This window comes from Streptopelia decaocto (genome assembly GCF_964273445.1).
Source record: "Streptopelia decaocto genome assembly, chromosome: 6".
In the NCBI taxonomy this organism is placed as follows: domain Eukaryota; kingdom Metazoa; phylum Chordata; class Aves; order Columbiformes; family Columbidae; genus Streptopelia; species Streptopelia decaocto.
This window is the reverse complement of record NC_138660.1, coordinates 56,931,039-56,957,131: the sequence shown is the minus strand read 5'-3', so window position 1 is coordinate 56,957,131 and position 26,093 is coordinate 56,931,039. Positions and strand designations below refer to the sequence as shown.

Genomic DNA, 26,093 nt, shown 5'->3' with positions numbered 1-26,093 from the left:
TATTCCTGCATCACCTTAGGTATTGAAAATACATCATTATATACGAGTTCTCCCTCCAGAGGCAATGCCATTCAAGTTTATCAGCACCCTTTTCAGTAGCTGTAGCAGGGATAGAATAGTTATCAAATGAAAAGTTGGTCAATCAGAGACTGTGGATCCCAGATAAAGTTCCTTGGAGTACATCCAGTTTTCTTAACGTCATTGGTAGCTCCTCACAACTGCTATGCAGCTTATAATAATTAATAATACAAGGTTAGGATGCATAATAATAATGCTAATACTACTGCTACTAATACATAATTATGCATAATAATAATAATAATATGATACTAGGTTAGTATGCATTTATCCTTTATTCAATAGTCAGTATAGTTTAACAAGACTCTATCAACATCTGGAATTGGAAAGTAATCTTTACCTGAAAATGGAAGTCCTGCAGCTGCTTTTCATGGTTTTAGCAAAGAAGTGGGAGTTTAACTACAGAATTGCAAACTTAACTCCACATGGCATTAGAATGTGAGCAATGCATGACCAGCTCTGAAATGCTCTTTAAAAGGATATAGAGCACGGCATATTGTTCAGATGAAGTGGTCTGATCACAAATGCCATACTGTTGCAAAAATCAGAACTTTTCATTTAGGTGCTTAACCAGAAGTGGAGCTATGCTGAAAATGTAGCTGTTGATCTCCATGTTCCTCAAATGTAACACAAGTATGATGCCTTATTATTTTACTGTGTAAGTATTAGAAGGAGAAAGAAATACTTGCAGTATCATCTAAACGTACATCAGGCATCACAATTCTCTTCCAACAGAATTCTAAAACAACTTTTTGCTCTCTAGAGCAGAATCTTGCAGCTAAAGAACACAATTACATCCAATGGATCAAATAGATGTGTAGAAAATTGAAAGTGGGATCCCTTGATCTTCCAGATCCTCCTTTCTATTCTTAAACCCCTTTCATTTTAACAGTTTGTCTCCCAGTCACCATAAGATGATATAGTAACAATACCCCCTGCAATCCTAGTTGCTCACCTGTTAAAATATGTACTGCCACACACTGGTTTATTGATTCAAGGAAATAAATCTTTGCTGGAGCTAATATTGACTTTTGTTATGAAAATGGAAGTGAATAACTAACTGAATATTGATTTGCGAGAGGAATGATATATGATAAGCTTAAAACAAATTAAAATAAAATTGCAGCATGGAGAAGAATGCTTCCAAGCAACATTTTTAAAGTATAGCCAATTCCAGATGACAATTACCTGATTATTGGAAAAAAAAGTCTGTTGTTGCCAAATGTCTTAAAAGCATCTGTGAGTAAGACAGATGCACATTCTTCTCTATGATTACTCCATAGGTTTCTATTTATATTACCTGTTCTGGATCCTAATGGCAGTTATGAGCTGGCCTGCTAAAGCTTGTTGAGATTCAGCTACTGTTCTTAATGTGAAAGGCCTTGCAAATGGAAGATTATATTAGATGCCCTGATGTGCCATAGCAGCATTACCATAGCTGCAATTCATCAGCTGTTCTCACAGCAGACCCATTTGCAAAGGCACCATGATATACAGTGCAAACATCACCATATTTAATGAATCTAATTAAAAAGAAATTCAACGCATTCTTTTTCAACAGAGATCAAATTCTTAGCAAAACTCAAATATTAACTCATTTGGACAACTCTGCACGGTGATTTGGTTGGTATCATGATTTTAAACCATGGTTCAAGCCTAGAAACACAGCTGCAAAGCCAATGCATGATACACATTGGGGACTGACGAGTTTCCCGCTGACTTGCAGCCCCCCACGAGCACCCCAGCTCACCCCATTAGCTGCACTCTTTCCAGCCGTCTGTGCCCCAGCTGTTTCTGTACAAACTCCCTAGAGCCCAGCAGCAGTGCTCTGGTTTAGCTCAGTGCATTTGTACAAGAACAGTCTTCTGTGAAAATGGAGAAGATTGGTCAAACAGCAGCCACTTTGGGCAAGTTCCAGAGATGTGTTACTGAGAGGCCTCGAGGAGTCAAGACCTTTCCTTCAGCAAATCCAAGCTGGAGCATCACAAATCAGTTCCTTCAAGCTGAACCTCAGGATCACCCAAAGGGAAAATGTAGATTTTTTTTTAAGATTTAGCTGATGCCCTTTCAAGAGTGGCTGGAGCAGTCAGTAACATGCCTTCCTGCTCCTCAATCTGTTCAGCAAAGTGACAATCCTCACATTCGCATTTTCTGATGCACAGTGGTCATTGCCAACATTCAAGCTGCTGAGCCTTCCTGGTTTTGGCTGGGACAGAGTTAATTTTTTTCCTAGTATAATGCTGTGTTTTGTATTTAGTATGAGAAAAACACTGATAATGCACTCATGCTGTAGTTATTGCTGAGCAGTGCTTATGCAGAGTCAAGGCCTTTTCTGCTTCTCATACCACCTCACCAGCAAGGAGGCTGGGGGTGCACAACAAGTTGGGACAGTTGACCCCGACTGACCAGAGGGATATTCCACACGATATGAAGTCATGCTCGGTATTTATTTTGAGGGAAGAAGAAAGAGGGGGACATTCGGAGTTACGAGGGTTTGTCTTCCCCGGCAACCGTTATGTGTGATAGAGCCAGGCTTTCCTGGCGATGGCTGAACACCTGCCTGCCCAGGGGAAGCACTGAATGAATCCCTTGTTTTGATTTGTTTGTGTGTGGCTTTTGCTTTACCTATTAAACTGTCTTTATCTCAACCCATGAGTTTTCTCATATTTACTCTTCCGATTCTCTCCCCCATCCCACTGGGGAGGAATGAGCGAGTGGCTGTGCAGTGCTTAGTTGCCAGCTGGGGTTAAACCCAACAGAAGCACAGGTCAAAGTTTTTCCCCTGGCAGCTGTATGCAAAGACCACAGTGTCCCAAGGCAAGAATGCTTCAGATGGCTTTCTTTCCTATTTTTTTTTCTTTTTAAATTACCGAAAGCAATATGCCAAGTGCTTCACTAGATGAGCGTCTCCACAGTCTTACTGGCACTGGATTTTTCCAGGTACATGGAAAGATGCAGAGGTTCTGGTTGATGGGTTACACCCAGAGCCTTGTTTTGCAATAGCCACACCACTGCCCCAGGCAAGCACACAGGTTCAGGATTTCTGCTAAAACCACCAGCAGTGATGTGGCCAACAAGAACTGACATTTGGGGCCAATGTTCCGAACATGGCGTTTTTAAACTCCAACTCCAGCAATGCGGATGATGAAAAAGCACAGAATTACACACAGCCCTGGAGGGTGGCGGGGGGTTCTGTGCCAAAACCACCCCCTTACAGCGAATCTGCAGGGCCACATATTTAACAGCTTCAGGCTCTGCTCATCTTCAAAATTCCAAAGCAGAGACTCAAATTCTCCCAAAGGATACCTGTTAAGATACCATTTATAACCAATTCAAGGCTGGAATGTGTTCGATTGTTCTTTGGCTTCTGCAGAATTAAATGTTTAATTAAAGGACCACCCGTATTGAAAAGAAGACACAGTTTAAATGCTACCAGACATTGTTAAAGTGAAAAAAAACAAAAACAAAAACAAAAAACCCCCAACTTTCTCCAGGGGTGAAAAAGACACTACTAGAGATTAAAAACTTTTGAAAGAAGAAATACATCTTCCTTCTTAAGCAGTAATTTTACAGAAGTATGACAACCTACAGAACTACGAATTAGCCAAAGTATGAAGGTTCAGCCCAGTTTGAACCATGGGAATATGCCCAGTGCTGCTTGTGGGAACAGCCGTATGCCCTTCTGAAGTCTTAAACAGGTTTATTTTCTTTTCCACAAGGGCACAAACTGGCAACAAGAAGCACCTTGGCAGGTTATGGCTGTACACAATTAAACAGGGCTCCCCACATAATCAATCCCTGGCACTTTCATAAGTCACTGGGGTGGAATAACATCATTTTCCGTAACCATACACACCTCTTTGAAACTGTACCAGCCTTAATATTCCCTACTGGCTCTCCTGTTCCAACTCATTACGTTTTATACGTCCTCGCTTTAGCCTTAAACTGGAGTCAAGAGCTGCAACCGTCAATCACCGTTCAGCTCTTGAAGTCCTTCATAACCTGCAGTCCAAAACAAAAGCTTCGCAACCCTGCAGTTACCGCCATGTCCAATAAACTGCACCATGTCTCAGATTGCTTGTTAATACATCCTGGGGCTCTAATAAGCAAGTTTCACATTGTTTGGTACATTTGCTTCATCTCCTCTGACTGAAATTTTAATGAGTTTAAGAAAGAGAGGTTTCACTGGGAACTACCAGAAAGCTGGGAAAACAAGGACACTTTCTCTGAGATCCTGGAAACAAGTAACCAAGAGGCATCTGAGCAAACACATTTATAGCAGTAAGAGAACTGAAAGCTGCACGCCTCTAAATCTTCTGTGTGCCAGAGGGCATAAGTGATGGACTTCTAATTTTTTGCAGTCAGTGATAGAAGAGTTATTTGTTTCTCATCAATCTAATGGCATCTTCTCTGAGTTACAGAAATTATGAGAGGAAAATTAGAAAAAAAAAAAAAAAAAGACAAAAATTGTTCTGTTATGGTAGCAGGCAGATTAATAGGGCTATAACTTCTACAAAATTACCTCTTTGTTTAGAATAGAATACAAAATAGAACAGACTGTTTCAGTTGGAAGGGTCCTACAACGATCACCTAGTCCATCTGCCTGACCAGTTCAAGGCTGACCAAAAGTTAAAGCATGTTGTTAAGGATATTGTCCAAATGCCTCTTAAACACCAACAAGCTTGGGGCATTGACTATCTCTTTAGGAAGCCTGTTCCAGGGCTTGACCACCCTCTAAAGAAATGCTTCCTCATGTCCAGTCCCCTAGTGCAGCTTTAAACCATTCACAGGCATCCTGTCACTGGATCCCAGGGAGATCAGCACCTCCCTCTCTCCTTCCCCCATTCAGGAAGCTGTAGAGAGCAATTTCCCTATTAAATTGCCAAATTTTTTTCCATTCTACGCCTAAATAGAAAGCAATTGTGAAGTGGGAACAAATTCAGAAATCAGAATGAAACACAGTTCACTCAAAGATAATAAGCAGGCTTCTAGTTAGTTATCTGGTTAAATCCAGTGGCTTAGGTATTAGGTTTTTTTAATCCTAGCCATGCATGCACTCAGTTAAATTTGTTCAGCTGATGCAAGGAAATTAACTGGGGTGCACTTCAGCCATCAGATGTATTTTCAAAGCAGAAGCATAAGGGTCCCAGAAGTGTCTGACATCCTGTACTCAAGTCAGCCAACTTACAGAAATATATTATATTTATGCTATGCAAGCAAAGATTAGTTTAGTTATATGATTGAGGTCTTCAGGACTGTCACACAACTTGTGGTTTCTCCACATGCATCCCACTTAGGGCTGACAAAAGTTGAAGGAGAATGGAGATGATATAAATTATATTATTCTTTCAATGAGAAAGAATGTGTTTCGCTTCACGGAAAAGAATGCTTCCACAAAGAATCAAACAGAAAAGGCAACAAATAAAACAGGCTAACTCTGTTTGACCGAAAAGATACAACCTCTAAGATGCAGATACCTTTCTGTTAGGGTAACAGCAATTTTATGTACAAACCTAACACCTAATCAATAAGCAAAGCCTGCGAAGTACAAACAGTGGAAAATGTTCTTAAATATCTCAGAAGTTATTAACAGTAAGTTACCTTTCGATCTTCTTTAAAGACTTCGGCAGCAGTTGTAAAATGCGGAATGGCATTCTTACAGTGTGGGCACCCTGATTGACATGGGAAGAAAAGAACAGCATAAACGTTAGTTGTAAATAAGATCCTGGGACAAACTCAATACACAAAGTGAATTAATGGAAACTTTGTATTAAAAATCATTCTAAACAAGAGTTCTCCAGTTCTTAGACAAGCAGGACAAGGCATCTGTAGACCATGTGTCAGCTACACGAACTTAAGCACATGTTTAAAACTTCTCTCATGTCAACCAGTTTAAGTCTATACTTTGAGTTAAGTGACACCCCATGTAAGGACCATGGCACAGGGGGCTTTTCTCTATCGCCTGTCCCTTAGGAGCACTGAAAGATCATAGAATCATAGAACAGTTTGGGTTGGAAGGGACCTTCAAAGCTCATCTAGTCCAAGACCCTGCAATGGGCAGCGACATCTTCACCCAGATCAGGTTGCTCAGAGCCCCGTCCAGCCTGGTGTGGGATGTCTCCAGGGATGGGGCATCGACCACCTCTCTGGGCAACCTGGGCCAGTGTTTCACCACCCTCAGCGTAAAACATTTCTTCGTCATGCCTAGCCTGAATGTCCCCTCTTTTAGTTTAAAACCTTTACACCTCATCCCATCACAACAGGCCCTGCTAAACAAACAAACAAACAGTTTCCCTGCTGTTGTACCTCCTCATGGGCATGACCACGTGGGTTATTACTGCTGTTGCCGCAGATATGAGCTACATTTGGACTTCGGAATTAAGATGGTGCATTTGTGAACAGGAGACTGGAATTTGAAAGGAAGTCACTGAAGAAAAACTCCACATTGAGGATCGAGGGCAACATTCAGAAGTGTTTGGGAACTGCCTGTGTTAGGGCCAAGCCATTGGGATCACAAGGAAGGGGAAGAGAAACAAGTCCAACAGACCACACATCTTCCACGTATGGAGACCAGATGTCCAGTACTGGGTTAGGATGACTGCTGCTGGACCTTTTGGAGATCTCCCTCCTGTTCACCACAAAACAGGCAACCCCAGAAGAGTTTTACAGACAAAGCAGACAAAAACCCCCAAATATTGTGCAGGAGATGAGTTAATAACTTGTTTGAACCAGCATTGAACAAAAAGCCAGTTCATCCCTTGCATAAACATACACTACCTTTATTCAAACATTTCAGAAGCCACACAAGCAGAACAAGAACAGGCCTCTTGATTCAAGATTCAGATGTGAGTGCTCTTAGTTCAGAAGCAATGTTTACTGTCTATTATTAATCTAAATGACTCTCAATATATCGATACTAAGTAAGGCTTTGAATAGGAATGTACCTGCCTATGTTTAACAAATTGCTTTTTTCAAACATAGCATAAAGAGTTTTTTCCCAAGCATATACTGAGGACACTATTTTTTGCTTAGATGCAGGGAAAAAAGGAATGGACACACTTCTGTCAAGCTAGCAAAGGCAAAAGAGTTCATCCTGCTATTATTTCTGGACAGGAACCTAAGAGAGCACAGATGAGTTGTTCACAAGCTCCAATTACAGCTTATGCTACTGTTGTTTATCATTGTAAAATACTGGTAAATAAGTGACTGTGTTACTTTTAAGTCAGTACTGAACAAATGCCTTCTTAGGAGGCTTGCAGCCACCCTCTCATAAACCGCTCTCACTCTTGTAGTGACAAGAAAAACAGTATCTGTGGATAAACACTGGTCACTCGTTTTCAAAGGAAAGGCTGCACACCCCTTTCATCTTCACCAGAGGCAATTTCATTGCTTACATGCACTGCTTTAAATTTTAGAGTATTTTTTTCTTTCAGAATAGGATTTTGAAAGCACTGCAATGATACACGTGTGTATAAATACAAGGAGAGTCTATGCAGTAACTAAGAATACTGAAAAGTCAAGGGGACATTTCCTGGGAAACTGAGGCACTTCTGCAACTCCATCATAAGGGTTTCTAACTCTCACACAGCATAATGACATTTTATCCTGATGGCAGCTGTGTTTCACTGGGAGATAGTGCAGGGCCTCTACAGCTTACAAACTATTAACTTTGTTGAACAGTTTGACATTTGCCTGGGAGAAAATGGGCAATAATAGAAGGAGGAGGTGGTGGAGGCTGAGGCTCCAGGCTGCTCCCATGTCCACCAGCCCACTTTGGTGACCCATTTCCTCTCTCACCACTTGCCTGTCCTGCCTTCCTGATACTGAAGAGCCTTGGGGTCAGGCCTGTCTCTTGACACATCTTGGATAACCTCCTGTACAGTGGGGTGACTGCCTTGGTTGACTTATTAACACTGCTCTACACAAATAAATCAGAACTGGTAACAACATCTAAAAAGAATTCTAGAGACAAGAAAACCAGAAAAATCAGGCACCCCTAAAACAAGATCACTTGTTCGCATCTAAATGCTTACACACCGTAGTTTACTGGAAAGCACTTCCAACTGTTACACTAAAGCATAAAGCTCCTAAAAACTTAAACCTTCCAGGTTCTCCTTTCTACTTATGATCTTGAGCCTGAAATCTAGGTTTCACCAAACAGCAACTTTCAAACTCTCAATAAAAGATATTTCAAGAGAAACAAGAGACTTCGTATCTTCTTATTCCCCTCTAACACCTTTATGATACATCAGTCAATGTGCTTCCCACCTCGCAAGTGCTGGTTCAGCAGAGGACAAGGCACTTGGTAAAGCCTCTCACTAAGCCCCCACCGAAGCTGTTGCAGGTGAGAGTTCTCCATGGGCTGCACTCTTCAGGAAAACCAGAGCACGATTCAACAAATAACGTGTTCTTTCAGACACAGAAAAGGCCAATGGCTATCAAGAATGCAAGCTGCCATTTTACAGGGCACCAACAGATGTCTGGTAAGAAAACAGCCTGAGTGGCAGTTCAGCTGGTGATGGCTCTGAGAAGCATCAGCAGCTGCCCCATGTCCCTTCCACCCCAACAAATCACCATTGCACGTTCAACAGGTGGCATCAAGAAGAGCTTTGAGCCTGGTTCTCAGCAAAGACGCACATCTTGTAAGGCCAAAAGGAAGCATACGATTATCTAGACTGTTATGGCTTTTTGAAAAAGGTAGGTAAAACCAAACATGCCGTGAGGTTGTGGTCAACACCACCACACAGAGGAGTGCCATGTAATTCAAAACAACTGATGAAGGAACCTACGCTCACAGCTTTTATTTCCTCTTCTCTGTCATCTTATCTTCTTCCCACTCTAATGGCAAATGACAAAAGTTACCTTCATTTACTGATCCGGAGCTCCATCCCTCCTCCCCTCATTTCCCTCTTGGCCCAATCTCCTTTCTTTACTGCACTGTGCTTGTAAAGCTAAAACACAACCATATGGCTTTTGGCAGAGCTGACTCCAAGTCCAGTAGGCATTTTGTTAGCCTTGGACATCCATCCCCAGAACAGATGTGAACACTGTGCTGAATTCCCAAGGAGTTTCAAGGAGTCACGGAAAAAGGGGAAGGAGCACATCATATGGAAAAGCAAAACTTCATCTGTTACAACTCAGAAAGATTGCCAAATGCAGCAAACACTTGGAAGTCACCCAACCCAGTCATTCTATTTAAAGCACACATGCCAAAAAAAATAAAAGCAGAGGTTGATGTCTTCATTTTGACAGACGGAAAACTTGTTCTCCCCATTCCCTCTTCACACCCACTATCACACGTTTATTTTAAGTGTTAACACTATCTTCCAGATTTGAAAGTGCAAAGAGAGGAAATGTACTGAGCACAGCACATGAGGATAGGAAGTGTGCAGGCTCCTTACAAAGGATTTTCCAGATGGGCTGCAACGGAAAGAGATTAAACTGGTGGCATCTGAAGGTGTGGGTAAGGTGTCAAGAATCAAAAGGTCCTGCCCTCTTCTCAGTAGTATTTATAGGACAGTGAGTCACTATGGACTAAAGAAGTGGGAAGGTTCATTCCATTTAATTTTACTTGAATAATTTGGGTGCTATGGCAGGTGCACAGGCTTCCTACAAGTCCAAGAGGTGTACTTTCAGTTGAGCAGCATTGAAAGTAGCACTTCTGGGAGCAGAGCATTCTAATGTAGATGACAGGCTTTGCTTTATCAATTTTCTTTCCTCATTTTTACATCATTGTCAAATATGATCTCAACAGGGTTAACAGCAGTTGTGAACTGAACAGTAACTTCCTGCGCTTAACTTGAGAGATCTGAAAGAAATCTGCTCCTGGAACATCCAGCCTTTCCACAGGATCCCAGCACTGGTGCTCAGAGCCTCTAACCACTTCTGCAAATCTCGAGCTAACTTCATTTTCTAATGCAGAAACACACTTGCATCACCTGGCGGGAAAGCAAGAAGGCTTGACATCTAATGCACATGCAGTAGCATGCATTAAGGCCATTCTCTGTTCCCAGCTGGCGAACGATACAGCTTTATTACAGCTCTGGCCAGATGTTCTCACCACTCAAATGTTTGCCCTCTGGCCCCCACGTAGCCTGTGGTGGGATCTGCTCTGCGTGACCGCTGAAGCCTGCAGGGCCTGAGGGCTGCCTGCCTAAACCAAGGTCTGTGGATCCATGCAAGAACACCTGTGATAGAGGGGTTCTAAGTTCTCTTTGCCTTTGTAGTACAAATCTAAAATTTTACATGAACCCAGTATTTTCTACAGTTTGTTTTTCGTCCCCACCATCCATGCTGCAAAGCTGGTAAGGGGCGGGAAGGCACGCTGCAGTACACTCACGGTGAGCAATGCCACATTCCTCACCTTGAAAACCAATTGGTTCTTGACTGATCCAGCGCACGAAAAATATGGTTTCTGTGGGTAAAAATCCAAGAGGAATGGCTAATGAACAGCAGACGAGGGAAATCAAGTAAGCAAGCAAGCAGACTTCCTTCAGACCCATTATCATGGAGGGGCTGGAGAAGGAGTCAGATTAAATCTCCTCTAATTAGAGAGGCATTTAAAAGAAAGCTAGTGAATCTTTTGGGAGGCGAAGTGATGGAAAATATATAGCCCAGCTTATTTTCCACGGACTGAATTTACTGATAGAAGGAACCACTGCACAGTACAGCATCTTCTCTGGGTGTCTTTGAGGCCAGAACCAAGGAGCTGGCACAGCAGCTGGCTCCATCCTCACAGAAACAATTGTTTGAGGACTTCAAAGAAATAAAGATCTGCAGGCTTGAGCTGGATGTGGTTTCCAACATGATGCCACAAAACATTGGTATACCTGAGGTAAAACAAAGATGGGGAAATAGAAAAACTCACTAAGTGCTCGCATCACCTTGAAACTATATTCTTTTAAACAAAAAGCAGGCTGAGAAGGAACGATATAAACCCATTTGTCAGGTAAGGTAAGAAAGACACATAACTAATATTAAATAACAAGTGCACATTGCACCAGACATAAGATTAATCAAGCATATGTTGTGGTAGCAACTCAATAAATCCAGAGAAATAGTATCCTGTATTCAGAATTGTAAATATTTGCTATAATTTCAGGGTCCCATGGGATGCAGAAGGGTTGCAAAGAGGATTTCAAATCAATGGAACAATCAAGTGAATAACCTACATATCTTTATTACATTCAAATAGAGACTTTTCGGACAGGGTTTGTTTTTCTAATGAAGTGAACTGTTTAGAGATGGTAACAAGTCAAAAGAAAAGCTTAGAGATTCTTAAAACTTGAATGGACAAAGTAATAGGACCAGATGGCAATTATAAAAATGTCTCCAGAGTAGTGCATGAAACATATGCATCCTGTTGGACAATAGTCACCTTATTACATTTAAAATAAAACTGTGCAAAATTTTCAGAATTGCCTAAAGGAATCAAGTTGTCTTTCCAAAAAACAGAGGTTTCTACTTGCTTATATATGAAAAACGTCCTTTAAGTTACTTCATGCTTTGTTTAATTTTAAACTACAAAGCTCAGTGATATAATATAACCTCTCTGCAGCTGAACAGTACAAGGTTAATTCAGTTTCCTTAGAAGAGTGGAAGCTGTATTAGCATAGCACATAGAAGAAAGGTGAAGCTGTTTTTAATGAATATAAATCAAAAGCTAACAATTTGTACAAAATAGATAAAGGAAGCAAATGGACATCAAAGCAATATCTACAGTCAGCAGAGGTAATAATGATGTTTTAAGTATATAAGAGGCTTTCAATGTATTAGAAGCAAAAGAAATCCAAACAATACTAGCAATATAGCTTTGAAAGAAAATGATGAAGTTGTCAAAAGGAACTTCACTGAATATATAACTGAAAATATTAAGTTGGTGTGGAGAGGGCCCCTATGTCTGGGACCTCCACAATGCTGTTAGCAGTTCTGGGTCCACAAATCAAGAGTAAGTTCAAACTGGAGGGGGCCCAGAAGACCCAAAAGAAAAACAGCAGGACTGGAAGGTGCATTTCATGGCAAAGGGAGTCAGGAAGCTCAGTGTGTCAATAGCTCAAATCCAAAGATTAAGTGATAGAAATCGGGAAGTGTCAGTCTAGTTTTCATTATAATGAGCTGCTCAAGCTGGGTGCCAAAGGCTAAGTAACCTCCAGAGCTGGCTGCGAGCTGAAGCCAGTCAAATTCAGACAGGAAATTCACATTCTCCAGCACTGGTGATTTTTAGTCTGAAAGGAAACGGTTTTCTAAAAAAGATGCTTTCACACAGTGGCTCTCCAGCTGATCAGACTGCAGCCTGTCCTTGTCTCACATCACTGAGCTGAAACTGCTGCAGGGGTGACCCGGCTTTGCTGTCCTCAGGGCAGGGTGCCAGTGCTGCCCCACAGGTCAGGCGAGGGTGGCAGCCCCTGCCGACCCCAACCCGGGCAGCCCAACTTCTGCAGGTCTACACCAGTGCAGATCAGGCATTTTGACTTTAGAAAGCAGTACGTCATATTTTGTCCATCATTAATATATAATGATGCATAACCCCGCCAATGTTGTTTCTGTGTGCACTTTTAGCATCTTGTACATAATAAAAATCCAATAAATAAAGTAACAAAGCGGTGTGCATGAATTTTACAGGAGATTTTTCAGAGAGTTTAAACATGCATACATTTTAATGTTGTAGAATGTTTCTGTATCAAATATACTACCTTAAACTGTCAGTATTTTCATAGTGAAGTCCTGGGTAACTCCTTAGAGGAGACCTGAAAGCCCAGTGATTCGTGAGACCGTGGCACTTGCACTGTCTGTGCTCTATTCTCAGCTCCCCCTTTAGCACCTCTCAACGGGTGATCTTGAATGCTTTAACTAATATCAATTAATTACGCTTCAAATCGCCCCTAAGAGAGACAGGCATGATTATCCTCCTCTGTCATTACACCCAAGGTTAAATGGAGTCAGGAAGAGGTTAAGTGACTCTCGGGGTTCACAATCCTGCATGACAGGGAGCAGGGCTGCGAGGTGCTGAACCCATTTGTTCAGCTGCAAAACCATGGGGGCCTCTGAGGGCTCAGCACGTGGCAGGATTGGAGCCCTCAGCACGTAAAGAGCAGAGCAGGGAATGACTTTCCCATTCCCTATCTCTGCTTGAAATTGTCACCGTCTAAATAACAGGGGTAGATGCTGCCCTCCGTTATTGGTTTTTAAATGACTGCAATTCTAAGCAAGTGAAAGCAGCACATTGCACAGCTATCAAAGCAAACCCAGGCGCCTATAGAGCGCAAAGCAAAGCCGTTTCCACTTCATGAGTTCCAAGTGATTAACTAGAATTAAAACAAGACTATTACTTGGTCAGTCAAGGAAAGACAGGCCATAGACAGTAACTGCAGAGATAAGAGCTGAAAATGGGTATACTGCTTAAACCAACACAATTCGTGTAGCTACAGAAGTTATTGAATCCACAGGCAGATTTCAGAAAGGCATTTGGACATGTTACTGAAAGGTTAATTCGCTTTTGTTCTACCAGTTGAGAATTGGAGGGCCTTTTAATTGAATATCTGGAACCAAAGCTCGTTTTATGACATGACCTGACACATAGCATAATCATATTTCCAAGACACAATATATTAGTAATTGAAAGGAGGGAGATTTGTCCTTTGATTTGAAAAAGGTCATGAAGTTTTCAGTTAAGCATCAGGTCAACCAGGGCTTTCCTTGCTACTCTTAACAACAGGCAAACTACTGCCAATTTCACAGCGTGCTGGTGGGTTTTTGTCATATTTTTTTTAATTGTGCTTTTGTTTGTTTGTATTTTTGTGGTTTGTTGTTGTTTTTCTCACTCCCCAAGTTATCTGAACTCTTTTTTTTTGTAGCACTTTGGGGGTACACAGAAGAGATGAGGGATACAGAAACCCAAATCTTCAGAAAAGACAGCCTTAGACATGAACAACTACAACAGCAGCAGCAAAGTCATCAGAACAGGCCAAACTGCAAAGCTGAGAAGACTCACCACAAAACTCCTGGACTATTTGGTCCACTACAAAAGGCAAGGATATGACCAACTACAGTGAATTACAAATGAGATGACAGCACTTGGAATTTGGCAATAAGCAATCCTTTAAGATGGAAAGGTGTACAGCAAGACATCTCTGGACAGAAAGGGTTAAAGAACAATAGTTATGTCCAGAACAAAATTTAAGTGCCAGTTCCAGCAGATCTTCCAGCTAAATTGTCACTGACCTGCGTGGCACAAATGAAGCAGGTAACATCAGCTAACCAAGTCAGCATCAACCTATGTTATCTACAAAAATGTAACATTTAAAGAGCTAACAAATCATTTTGCCATCTAACATGCCAGTGGAGCAACTGGTAATCAGAAGATAAAGGGCCCGGAGCAAGCAGCGGTCCGGCAGAGCGCGGGGGGAAGAACCACGGAACCACACCTGCGCCATGAGGCTCAAAAGCAGCCCCCGTTATGGTAACTTGGGGGCACCAGAGAAAGTGTGTGTCTTATTGGAATGGGTCTGACAACAATGCATGAGGACGGGTGGCGTATTCGTAGTTAAGTGTCTCTTAACGCACCCCACACAGACTTCACATGACATTGCACCAACACACAGCTGTGTGTCTGTGTGGAGAGGATTTCATGGAGCAAGGCCATGCACTTCCCTCCTCTCAAGCCTGAGCTGTTCATATTTACAGGTAATATTTACATATTACCTGTTTATATTTACCACTAATACTCTTCACACCAATTCAAGCAGCTGTAACATTTTAGGGTTACAACAGATGTAAAGCATGAGTGCTGTTTTACAATAAAGCAGGATCACCCCAACAAATTTAACGCCACAGCTCCCCAACAGCCACCTCTGAGCACCTCCGTCACGGCTACATGCAGTCCCATGAAATGCCTCAACTTCTGAGTTCAGAGCGCACTCAGTGGTAATTAATAGCCCCTACACAAACGGTGGGGCTAAGAGCAGTTCTGACAGCCTGATCGCGGAGCCCACTCTATAAATTCATTCTTTATCAAACCCAGCCTGCTAATGGGCTCTGTTGGTGCTATTCACACCAACACGAATGCACCTCGCTAACAGCAGCCTGTAGAGAGAACACCACTAATGCAGGAGAGAAACCAGTTAGCGCAGAGCCAACATATCAAAATTCTGCAGTGCCAGCCCACGCAGGATTTAGAGACTCATTATCAGAGGGTCCAGACCTCGCTTCTGCCTCAGTCAACAACCAGAAAATCCTCCCTGCAAGGGCTTTTTGCCTTGAAACGGATTCTTTCTGTTCAGCATGTTTTTAATAATTTTTGATAGCTTAAGCTTCATTTACAAACACACACATTTTGTTCAAGCTCTTTGATACAGCCTCCTAATGAAAACTTAACAAGATGCACTTGCAAGCAACAGGAAAACCTCTTGATGGGAGCCAATCTAAAGCCATCATGGGACACCGAATCCATGTGTGCTGCTGCTTTGCTTGGTTCATCTGGACCCATTAATTCAACTGTTAAGTATTTTAGCCCCTTCTGCGCATCCTGTACCCAGAATTATGCCACTCAGGCCTGCTCAGCACTGAGACCCAGGCTGGTCATCTCGGGCCCAGCAGCCACTGGCTGAAGCCTTGTGGTCGGTCAAAAATTGCAGTGTTTTGTCAAGGCATCTCATCAAACCTTCCTGTGCAAAGGCTGAGACTTGGTGCACCCAGCTTTGTCCCAAGCTTACTTCAAGAAATGGGAGGGATGAAAAGGAAAGATTACTGCTTTCCAAATAACAGGCTTCTGATGACAGCCTGGGCCCCACAAGCAGGATAGCAGGGCTGAAAGCACACACTGGCCCTGGCTGTTAGCATTAATAGCCAAAACACAGTCTGCACCCACTCTGCACCCAGTGCAACCCACTCGGGCAAGGACTCTCAGCTAAGTGCTTTTTTGTCATTGTATATTCCTTGATGCATAACTTGGATGGAAGAAACCAGGCAGTTTTTATCATGAAAAGGCAAAGAAGGAGCATACCAGGATACAGAATGATAAATATTTTGAACAAAGCCCGTGGGTAAAATGAATGCAAGTTTGCTTTAGCTCTCGGCATTTTATGCACTACTGATGAAACACACAGGGATACGCAGGACTGATTTAGTCAGAACTGAAGAATGTAATCCCTTATCTGATCTCTTACTACTGAAGAAATCCCTATCTGATTTCTTACTGATGGCCAGGAGATGACCCATCAGACAGCAATGATGTCAAGATTCCTGCTTGACTTGGAAGCCAAAGAACTCTCTTGCTTTTACATCAGAATTATACCCAGATACCACCTCCCACGAACAGGTTAGAACAACACACAGCTTTTTAATGGCTGTAAAGCCATCCCAAAGTCTCCTGTGATTTTATCAGGTGCAACACAGATTAAGCACACTCATTCACTTCTTCCAGCCCTGAAAGAAAAATCCTACAAAGAATTTAAGTGAAGAGCCAAGGAAGCTGATGTCTCTTAATTGCACATTCTCTTGTCGCAGTACAGCCACTAACTCACTACAAAAATACCTCATTAAAATCATCCTCAGTGCAGTTTATTTCTGGGTGTTCTTTGGGTAACCCCTGTGGGTGAGGCTTCACCAGAAAATAACCTTTTCCAGCTGACAAAAATAATTTCCAGTGAAGTGAAAGTTTCGCTGCTGAACACAGAACCGGAAATCAGCTCCCAGCAAAGTATTTATTAAAAATACCCATTCTGCAAATCCTGTGGAGTCCCACAAATTGAGGCCATTTGGCAAGTTAATAACATTGGCAACTGCCACCCTTAGGAACCATTAAGAGGGCACATTTTCTCCCTATTATTTCTCATTGCTGCTGAAAGTCTTCGTTTTTTTTAAGAATGCTTATTGCCTTGCTTTTCTAGAAAAGTAGAAACTGAATGAATTTGCTCAGTGCTGAGCACTTCCACTAAAAATGGCTGATCTAAAAAACAAGTGCCCTCCCATCACCATTTGGACCTGTTAATGACTGGTCTATTACATATAATTCCTGTTTCTGATACAGTTGATTCATTTGTAGTCTCTTGGGGGGCAGCCATCTTGACCAAAAAAATGATATGAATGTGTTTTCATGTGTTGGTCTCTCATTCTTATGAGCCACAAGTGGACAGCTTCTGTTTCTGGGCAAGAATTAGTAGGGGGGTGATATTAAGCCTTTCCTATTATGAAAAAAATCAGAACTCAATGGGAAGGGCAAAAAAGAAAGCAAAAGTAAAACCAACAAAACAAAAAACAAACCCCCAAACTAAACAAAAAGCTACTGTGTAATCCCAACTCGTGTTACTATTCCTAAAAACACAACATTGCTGTGGTTGGAAGGCACTTCTGGAAATCATCTAGTCCAACTCGCCTGCTCAAAACAGGGTCAACTAGAGCAGGTTGCCCAGCACTGTGTCCAGCTGGGTTTTCATTGTCTCCAAAGATGGAGACTCCACACCCTCTCTGGTCAACCTGTTCCAGTGTACAGTGTACAACCACCCCAACACTGAAACGAACAAACAAACTAACAACAACCACCAAAACGAAAACAGAACAAACAAAAAACTAAAACCAAACCAACTGACCAACCACAAAACCCCAAAAAGCAATGCTTCCTCTTATATTTAAGCAAAATTTCCTGTGTTTCAATTTGTGCCCATCATCTCTTGTCTTGTCCCTGGGCCCTGCAGAGAAGAGTCCATCTTTAACTGCCCCATTAGGCACTCATGCACCCTAGTAAGATCCTCCTGAGCCTCTGCTTCTCCAGGCTGAACAGTCCCAGCTCTCTTGGCCTCTCCTCGTATGTCAGATGCTCCAGACCTTAATTACCATCATGACCCTTTACTGGATTCACTCCAGTATGTCAATGTCCCTTCTGTAGTGGGGAGCCCAGAAATGGACACAGCAATCCAGTTGTGTCTCACCAGTGCTGGGCAGAGGGGAAGGATCAGCTCCCTTGACAGGCTGGTGATGCTCTACTTAATGCAATCGAGGAAGCTCATGTATGGAATCTGTGTCCCCAACTCTGAATTGGTTCTACAAGAGCAGAAAAAACCTAGCATAAGTTTGAGGAAACATCACCCAAGAATAGCTAAAACTTGATGGTCACATCCAAATTATAACATCAACAAGGCATATTAAATTCCTGGGATGAACACGGCAGAAGAGAGAACCATGTGAGTTTTAGTTAGGGAACGCAATGGTCACTTATTTAATATGTGTCTTTGCATTGGCTTGGCAAGAAATTCCATGTAGGACTCCAAGGGCTCCAGAGAGAAGTTTGGGTTAAAAACACAGTACTGCTGAAGAACTATCTGCATCTCCCTGTTTCATTGAAAAATGCTCAGTTAGCTTCAATCACTTTTTTTTTTTCTTTTCAGCTTAATTCAGTTTGAGTAACGCAGCAAAAACATCTTCAACTGAGAAGATGTTATTTACTGGAACTTTATTGCCCTTTGTAATTCTGACAACTAATCACAACCAAGTGCTTCTATTTTACCCAGTTTTCAGTGCTATAGTAAGAGGAGGTTATAATTTAATTGAGATTTGACTTTGCCAATGCATTATCTGGGATAACAGAGTGGAGAGAGCACATAAAAGTAAAAACACAGATAAAACACATTCAGATAAGCTATACAAACAAACGGTGAGGATGTATGAGAAAGAAAACACTCAGTGCGTTGATCCCAGAAGAGGCACTGAGGGAAACTGCTCAGTCCAGGATTCTAGGCATTTAATGCTGCGAGTACTGAAACCAGCTCTGGGCGCAGAGCACAGCCATGCAGCTAGTGCAGTTCCAGCCATGGCTGGTTGAGTCCAGTCTAACTGGGCTAGACTGGATCTATTCTTGTCCATTTGGCTCACTTCCCTATTTGGTCCACAGCCCCCCAAATCCTGATAATCCACATACAAGGCTATGTGTGTACACCAAACCATACTCTGACTAGTTGTCTCCACTCCCCACTTCTGGATGAAGCCAAGCAGTTACAAGAGGAAACCTGGAGTAGTTGATGGTATCCAGTACTCCAAGGACTGGTCTATGGAGATAATACAGACACAGATCCCACAAACCCTCCCAACACACTTCTCAAATGCTGGTGCAATAAGTCCACTGCATCATTGTCCTCCTCTTATTTTAGGCATTTTGACCTCTGAGATAAGGGAGTGGGATGACAATTACATCTTAGGACCACAAGAGCCCCACAAGGGCCCAGAGAAGAGCTCGACCAGGTGCTGTGCAGCACAGACACCAGCAGGCTGCTCCAAGCACAAGCCTGAGGAGCACCAACAAGTGCCAGCCTGGCCTGGTGGCCAGAGAGGGTACAGACCTACCCAATGGACACCTGGATGAAGATCCAAGGCAGATATTGGCACGAGTTGCATCAGCTTTTTTGCAGCTGGCTCTTTTGCTCCAAGCCAGTACTGGGGAGCTGCCTCTACTGCTGCCTCCTGTCCCAAATCAGTCATGACAGCGCACAGAGATGTCACCGGGGAGGAATGGGAATGTGAAATCAAGAACGTCGCTCTCTGTGGGTGTCACGTCCACAGGAGTGGGGTTTTTTTTCCTCCAGTAATTTTGAGAGTTTTGATTCTGATTCTCTGTCCTTAAAATACTCCACAGGCACCAGGAATAACCTTTACGCTGCACCCACATTCAAGGTGATGGAGTAATGAGTTCCCTGTCTTTTCCATGTGGATGTTGCAGTCTTCTCTTCCGGAGCTAAATCACTGTGAAGCACTGTTCAGTACCATTAAAGCACCACTCAGCTCAGTCCAGAGCTATCAGTGCAGCAGCAGATTGATGGTTCTCCTATACATATTAAATAATTTGGACTAGAAGCTGCCACAGAAAAGCCAGATCTCATTTTAATTTGCATGTAAGATATATATCTGTGGCCTTTGCCTAAAGGTTTATCACTGCAGCTGAAAGCTTTACAAAGGTCAGAATATTCAACTTTCTGCTTTAAAGTCTAATGACAGATGAGAGATACATTTCTTAGCATAAATATTTATATATAAACATACTTTATATATGCATGTATACACACACCCCCAATCTTAAAATATCTCAGCATATGTGTAAGTGTAACAAATACTGTCATAGAGTCACAAGTGAATGGAATAACATACTGTGAGTCTGCCCTGACCTAAGATGTGGATCTGAATAGAAAAATAAAATTATTTGAGATAATGGGGCCTGGCAATTTTAGCAGTGTTCTTTCTGCACTAAAATAAGCAAGTTAAGGCTAATTGGCAATGTAAGCTCCAAGAGGTCTCAATATTGAGAAAACGGTAAACAAAAGCTAATCTATCAAATTTAGCAGGAGGCACATTATCACTGCAGAAAAGCAGAAAAATAGAATGAATTGTACCGTTCTATTGAATTAATGATTATTTCACAGAAACCAGAGATTTAAAATATTCATCTACCACTTTCCCCTGCATCCAACAAAGGGCAAGCTCATTGCACTCCCTTTGTGCGCCTGCTTTCTGCTTTGCACACAGACACTTCCACATTTAGAGAGAACAAATCTCACAAATCAGAAGCTGTGCATGACCCACATACCGATAACACAACAGCAGCGCTGCCTGTCTTCGGAGTCAAGGGAAGGCCAGGAGTGGTTCTAGTTAACAGTCCTGCATATAGGTGGTCTCATGCAGCACTGTATCCAAAACAGTGCAAGAAGAACGTGTCTGAAGGGCAGCCTCAAAGGACCCAACAGTCTCACACCACACAACCCTTGCTTTTACAGCCTGTCTGTACAGACAGGGCCAGGCTGATCTTCTTCCACCTCTCCTGGTCTAAGGATAAAAGTCAACCCGCAAACTACGGTATCATAATTAACCCACCAGGCAAGCTGCATCATGCTTTCAACCCTGAGAGCTACATACTCATTGCACGTAGTGACTTTGCTTTAAATATGGCCTCAAAAAAGACCAAGAATTTTAAGTGTCTTAAAAAGATGCAGGTAAAAACCAAAAGGGTAATCAATGTCTCTCTTCCACAGAAAGTCACTCATCGGGTAAAGAGTACTCGAGAGACAGCAAACTCCTAAATCCTACCATTTAGTGTACAATCATTTGATGCTAAAGTTACAGCTTGCTCTTAACCAGTTGAGGTCCATGAATCAGAAATTCCTGGCACATGCACAATTTTTAGTCAATAGGTGGTGGGAACTGGAGTTGAGAAGGGATTAAGTCCCCTCCGTTTTCTTCTACAACCTTCCAGAAATCTCCTTTCTGAATTGCATCCCTCCCTTCTCCCACATCCAGCAGGGCTTCACAAGAGCCCAAAAGCATTCATGTTTAAATCTCTGACAGAAAAGCAAAAATAAGGGGCTGCCTGATTAAAAACTAAGGACCTGAGGTTTTTCTTCCTTTCTGTAAAATACCTTCCGTTTAATGGGAACAAGTTAGTAACTGCTTATCTGAAGGTTATCCATGAATTGTAGGGCTGGCCACATGATAGCGAAGAATTTTTCTTGCGTCTGGGGGTGCTGAGTCACAGTGCTATAAAAGCAAGTTAATACTATCTAAAATTAAGTGTGAGGATTATCTTCTCCCTCTGACAGACCCCTCAAAAGTTAAAAACCTGTACCAAGCCTGCCTGTCTCTGAGACAACACAGGAAAACAAAAGAGGTCCCTCCCATTCACTGAATTTATAAGGGGCCCGATTCAAAACTTCTCTAGAGATATTCTCAGGAGCTTCAAAAAGAAAGCATGTGTGTGATGCACGCAAAACGATCTGGGAGGAGGAAGCTATGCCCATACTCCCCATGGAGATTTAAATGTAGATTTATTACAGACAAAATTTATTCCATCAGAATTTGTTCTCAGCCTCTAGGGACTGATTCCTCCTACACCACTACATTGATTTCACTACTGAAGTGCTGCACTAATGAGTCAGGCTCTCCATGTCCATTTTGCTACTATAAAGGATCCCATTTTGTTATATGGACCATAAAATGCAGCAGAGGAAAATAAATCTGTTTTGGTTTTGTACCCCTGCCTGCTTTGGTGCCTGCATTAATGCAATAACTTTAAATAAACACTGTATACTGGTTTGTTTCTGTTTATAAGGATACAAATGGTGGTGCCAATGATGGTCCCAGGAAGTTATATTCAGAATCAGCTCTTTACCCTTAAAAGTGTGGGGACAGCAAGGGACTTAATTCAGGATTGCATAAACTGTAGTGTTTATAAAACCCATCCACGTAGGGAGAGGTATTAACTCACATGGTGCGTAGAACATAACGAGGGTGTGCTTCTTCTTCTTCAAGGACTCCCTGAAGTCTTCTCCAGCAAGGTGGATAACACTCGTTTGTTTTTCTTCCCAGGCAGGCTCAGGTGGAGGAGGCGCTTCAGGACTGGAAAATGAAGGAAATGAAATTGGTTTGAAAATGCTTCTGGAAGCAGCCAAAGGGGCATCACATCCTGGTCGCAACTACCAAGAGGGAACTGAGGTCGAAGGATCCTTCAGGGTGCCTGTGCCATAGAAAAACACGTTTGATATTTCCAACACCAGATAACAACAAAAAAGATGCAAGTTAATTTCTGTAACTCAATAAAAATATAATTTAAGTGATCGTATTCAGGCATATGAGTAGGAATGCAGAATAAAGATTTCCTATATTGTATCCAACACCTGGGTGAAAAGAACATTGCTCTGGTATCACTGTGTCATCCGTAGGCATGAATTGAGAAGAACAGCAAGCAGGTGGAATCAAAAGGCAACCGATATAGAACAGCATCTTCCATTCAAACACCCTTTTTGTACTCTTTATCGCTATCATGCAAACTTATATAAAGAATTTCATGACCTTCTCTTGAATTCAGATATTAAAGCCAGGATGCAATAATCAGCACTGTTCCACTTGGAAGACTGGGGGTGACTGAACTGGAATATTTTACCTTGATAAAGAGAATGTCAGGTTTCAATTATGACTGCACACACTGACTAGATCAGAGCAATCCCGCACATCTAGAGCATCTCCAACAAAACTTCTGCTATTCGCCAGCTCACAGACTTCTCTCAGACTCATTAAATTCATTCCTGCTGTATCTTAAATAGTGATTACTTATATAAAATCATCAGAATGGTGCCACAGAATAAAGACCTTCATATGTCGCCTTGGTAATAAATTAGCTTTTTAGACTTTCCTGTCACTTTGAATGACACCATTTAAAGTTCTATCAGGTACATTAAGAAAAAAAAAGAGAAAACCTCAATTTTTTCAAGGTCACTTGGTGGACATCCATCGTATTTCCATCGATACTGATTTGCCAGTCATCAGTGAGAGAATTAGGACAGCTGATATGAATTTTCACCGGAACAGTCGGTGTGAGCCACCATCAACTGCAGTTACAGTCAGAGGTGGGACTTCATCTCACACAGACCTTCCCATGCTGATCTGAAATGAGCAACCCAGACACTGGTAACAACCTGGTGTGGCAGCACAGACTCCAGTCACCACTGAGGGACCAGACGAGCCCACTTACTGGAGGAGGTTTACACAAGCTCTACTTTTACCTCCAGCCTGCACCCCAGATGCACCCCTATTTCTAGCACCAGCAGTGCAGCTGTGACAGTTTAATCCCTGGTCAGCAAACAAGGATCTTACTCCATTGCGTCTCTAGTATGGAGAACATCCAGCAGTCAAGAACAGGAGAGAAGTTGTCTGGGTTTCCACTGCGTCACTGCCTACCTGAGGCTGCAGACAAAGGTCCTCCAGAGGACCAAGAAGGGATTAACACCCCTTCCCTCTTCCCCATTGCCTATTCACCTTCCAATACATACAGGCAATGTCAACCTGACTGTTTTACTCAATGTAAATTACGTAGCATGCAAAATACTCCAGTAAACTGGGGAAACTAGGACAGTGACTTCACATCCAGTATTGACACATCAGCCTGGAGCCTGAGTACGCATGGAGGCCAAGGGAGTACTGTGTCTAAATGCAGAATATAGATAACACTTCTCAACGTGCTACAAAGATGCTGCCAGACCACATACATCACCTGATTTGAAATACTCAGAGATGTAATTTAAAAAGAAAAGAAAAAACACACCAACCAAAACAACCCCACACAACCTCCCTCCCCCCACCAAATAAGAGGAGAAACATTAAAATTACATTCCTCACACCAACTTCACTTAACGGTTAAATGATTTAAAAACTTCACAAAACACTGGCATTTTTTTCCCACTGAATAACGCAGAAAATACATTAGGCTTACAGTACCTAAAGGAAATGCATATTTTATTCCAGAATACTTAAAGAGAGCATTGTATCGGCAATTTACTTCTTTGAAATGAAATTATTTTCATCATACATCGAACTCAATTCTGCACAGTTTAGCACAACACCAAGAAAAGCTGGTTAGTGCAGACAAAGGTGCTGGTTTTGTTGGTCTCTCTGGCTTTCCTTCAGCCCCACATCGCTGGTATTCCCGCCATCGGCTCTGAAATGCTGGAAGGAGAAAAGTACAACTGCAGAAATTCAGTCGCTAACAGTGAAATCTGCTGCTTAGTGCAAAGAGGCAACAACAAATGTTCTGTTTATTTTTCAGAGCCATTGCTATTCCTTCTCCAGTGAGAGGCTCTGGGTATATTCGAAAAATATTTATTTTGGGAAAGAATTACTGGGACAACTATGAAAAAGCCCACAGCAAATAAAGGATTTGGCGTGTTAGATACCATAATTAACATATGTGTTTGTATGGCTTTCAATACTGCAATTCAATTTGTTTTTCTTAGGAGGGGATTTAGGCAGTCGATGAAGCTAAGTTTAAGATTTGCTTCCTCACCAAAGCAGTCTTCAGGAGCCAGTAACCCGAATACTGTCTCAGACCCTCAGAACTTACTTTAGCAGCCAGTCGATGATCTTCTTCTTTGTTCTGAGGTGTGGCAGAGTGTATTTCTCCTCTCCATCCTTAAAATACTTCAAGGTAGGAAACCCTGAGATGCGGTATCTTTCCGCCAGCGCCTTGTTGACTGTAGCATCGACTGCTGCAAGGACACCTGGACTCTAAAACAGAGAACACCAGTTGTAAATCCCAGCAAGATACATACAATCCTTTGGCAGGAAGCAGGGGACTCAGGGGCAATCACTAATGATCTAGGTGCCTTCCCTTTCTCAGGTACTCTGCACAGACACAGAGAAAGACACAGAGGACTGATGCAAAACTAGGAGGGAACATCATATGGACTAAATGTAACCAGAGTTTTACTTGTTCTCCTGTTTCTGACTGTATATAATTCAGTTTATAATGCTTAAGAGCTGTTCCCAGGAATGGTATTTCATCCCACAAATCCCAATTTCTCCCAGAGGAAACAAGCATCGTTGAAGACAAGTTTACTTCAAGGCAAATCCATCTTTCCCTAACTTGCAGGCATCTTTACATGGACCACATTTAGAGTCACAGGAGAATGAACACTTGTAGAGTGTGACTTGTCTGATCTTTGTTTTTCTCATCTCCTCCTTCTTCTCCAACTACAAAAGGACTCTCGAAGTGTACACTGAAAACACTTTAAGTATGGGGGAGCTAATCCTACTTGTCCTCTTGCACGATGTACACAGTGTGAGACTGAGTCAATAACACTGATATTATTGGATCTCTCTTCTCCAGCCACACTGATGGAGCAATTAAGGTGAAGTTCTTAAGGTGAAGCTAATGGAGTGATGCAATCATAAACCCAAGGTATCTAAAAGAGGGATCAACCCTGTTTGTTTTTTTTCCAATTCTAATTCATAAATAAAAGCCTATGTTTCTTTACATTAGATCCCTTTAAGTAAAGGAAAAAAAAAATCCATTTTGGATTTGATCATATTACATATAAGGCCTACAGCAGAATACATAAACATTTTTTGATTTTGTTTTCATTCAAGACAGAATGTTCTTTCTAAGACTTTGGCAGGGCTCATGCATTAGCGATGAGACTGTACTTTGGAAGCGCGTTTTGAAGGGTCCTGTGGGAGGATGAGAACAGCTGAATTTGTTGTAGGGAGAAAAG

At 42.1% G+C, this 26,093-nt stretch overlaps 1 protein-coding gene across 1 annotated transcript in view; it reads right to left on the bottom strand.

The window, feature by feature from the left end:
- The window catches only part of PDIA5 (protein disulfide isomerase family A member 5), a 101,754-nt gene that overhangs the window by 8,783 nt on the left and 66,878 nt on the right, over nt 1-26,093 (bottom strand). The window contains exons 13-15 of the mRNA XM_082055909.1: nt 24,944-25,107; nt 22,316-22,446; nt 5,680-5,750 (exon numbers count right to left, since the gene is read on the bottom strand). Coding sequence (XP_081912035.1) covers nt 5,680-5,750; nt 22,316-22,446; nt 24,944-25,107 — 366 coding nt within the window. The remainder of the gene's footprint in view (nt 1-5,679; nt 5,751-22,315; nt 22,447-24,943; nt 25,108-26,093) is intronic.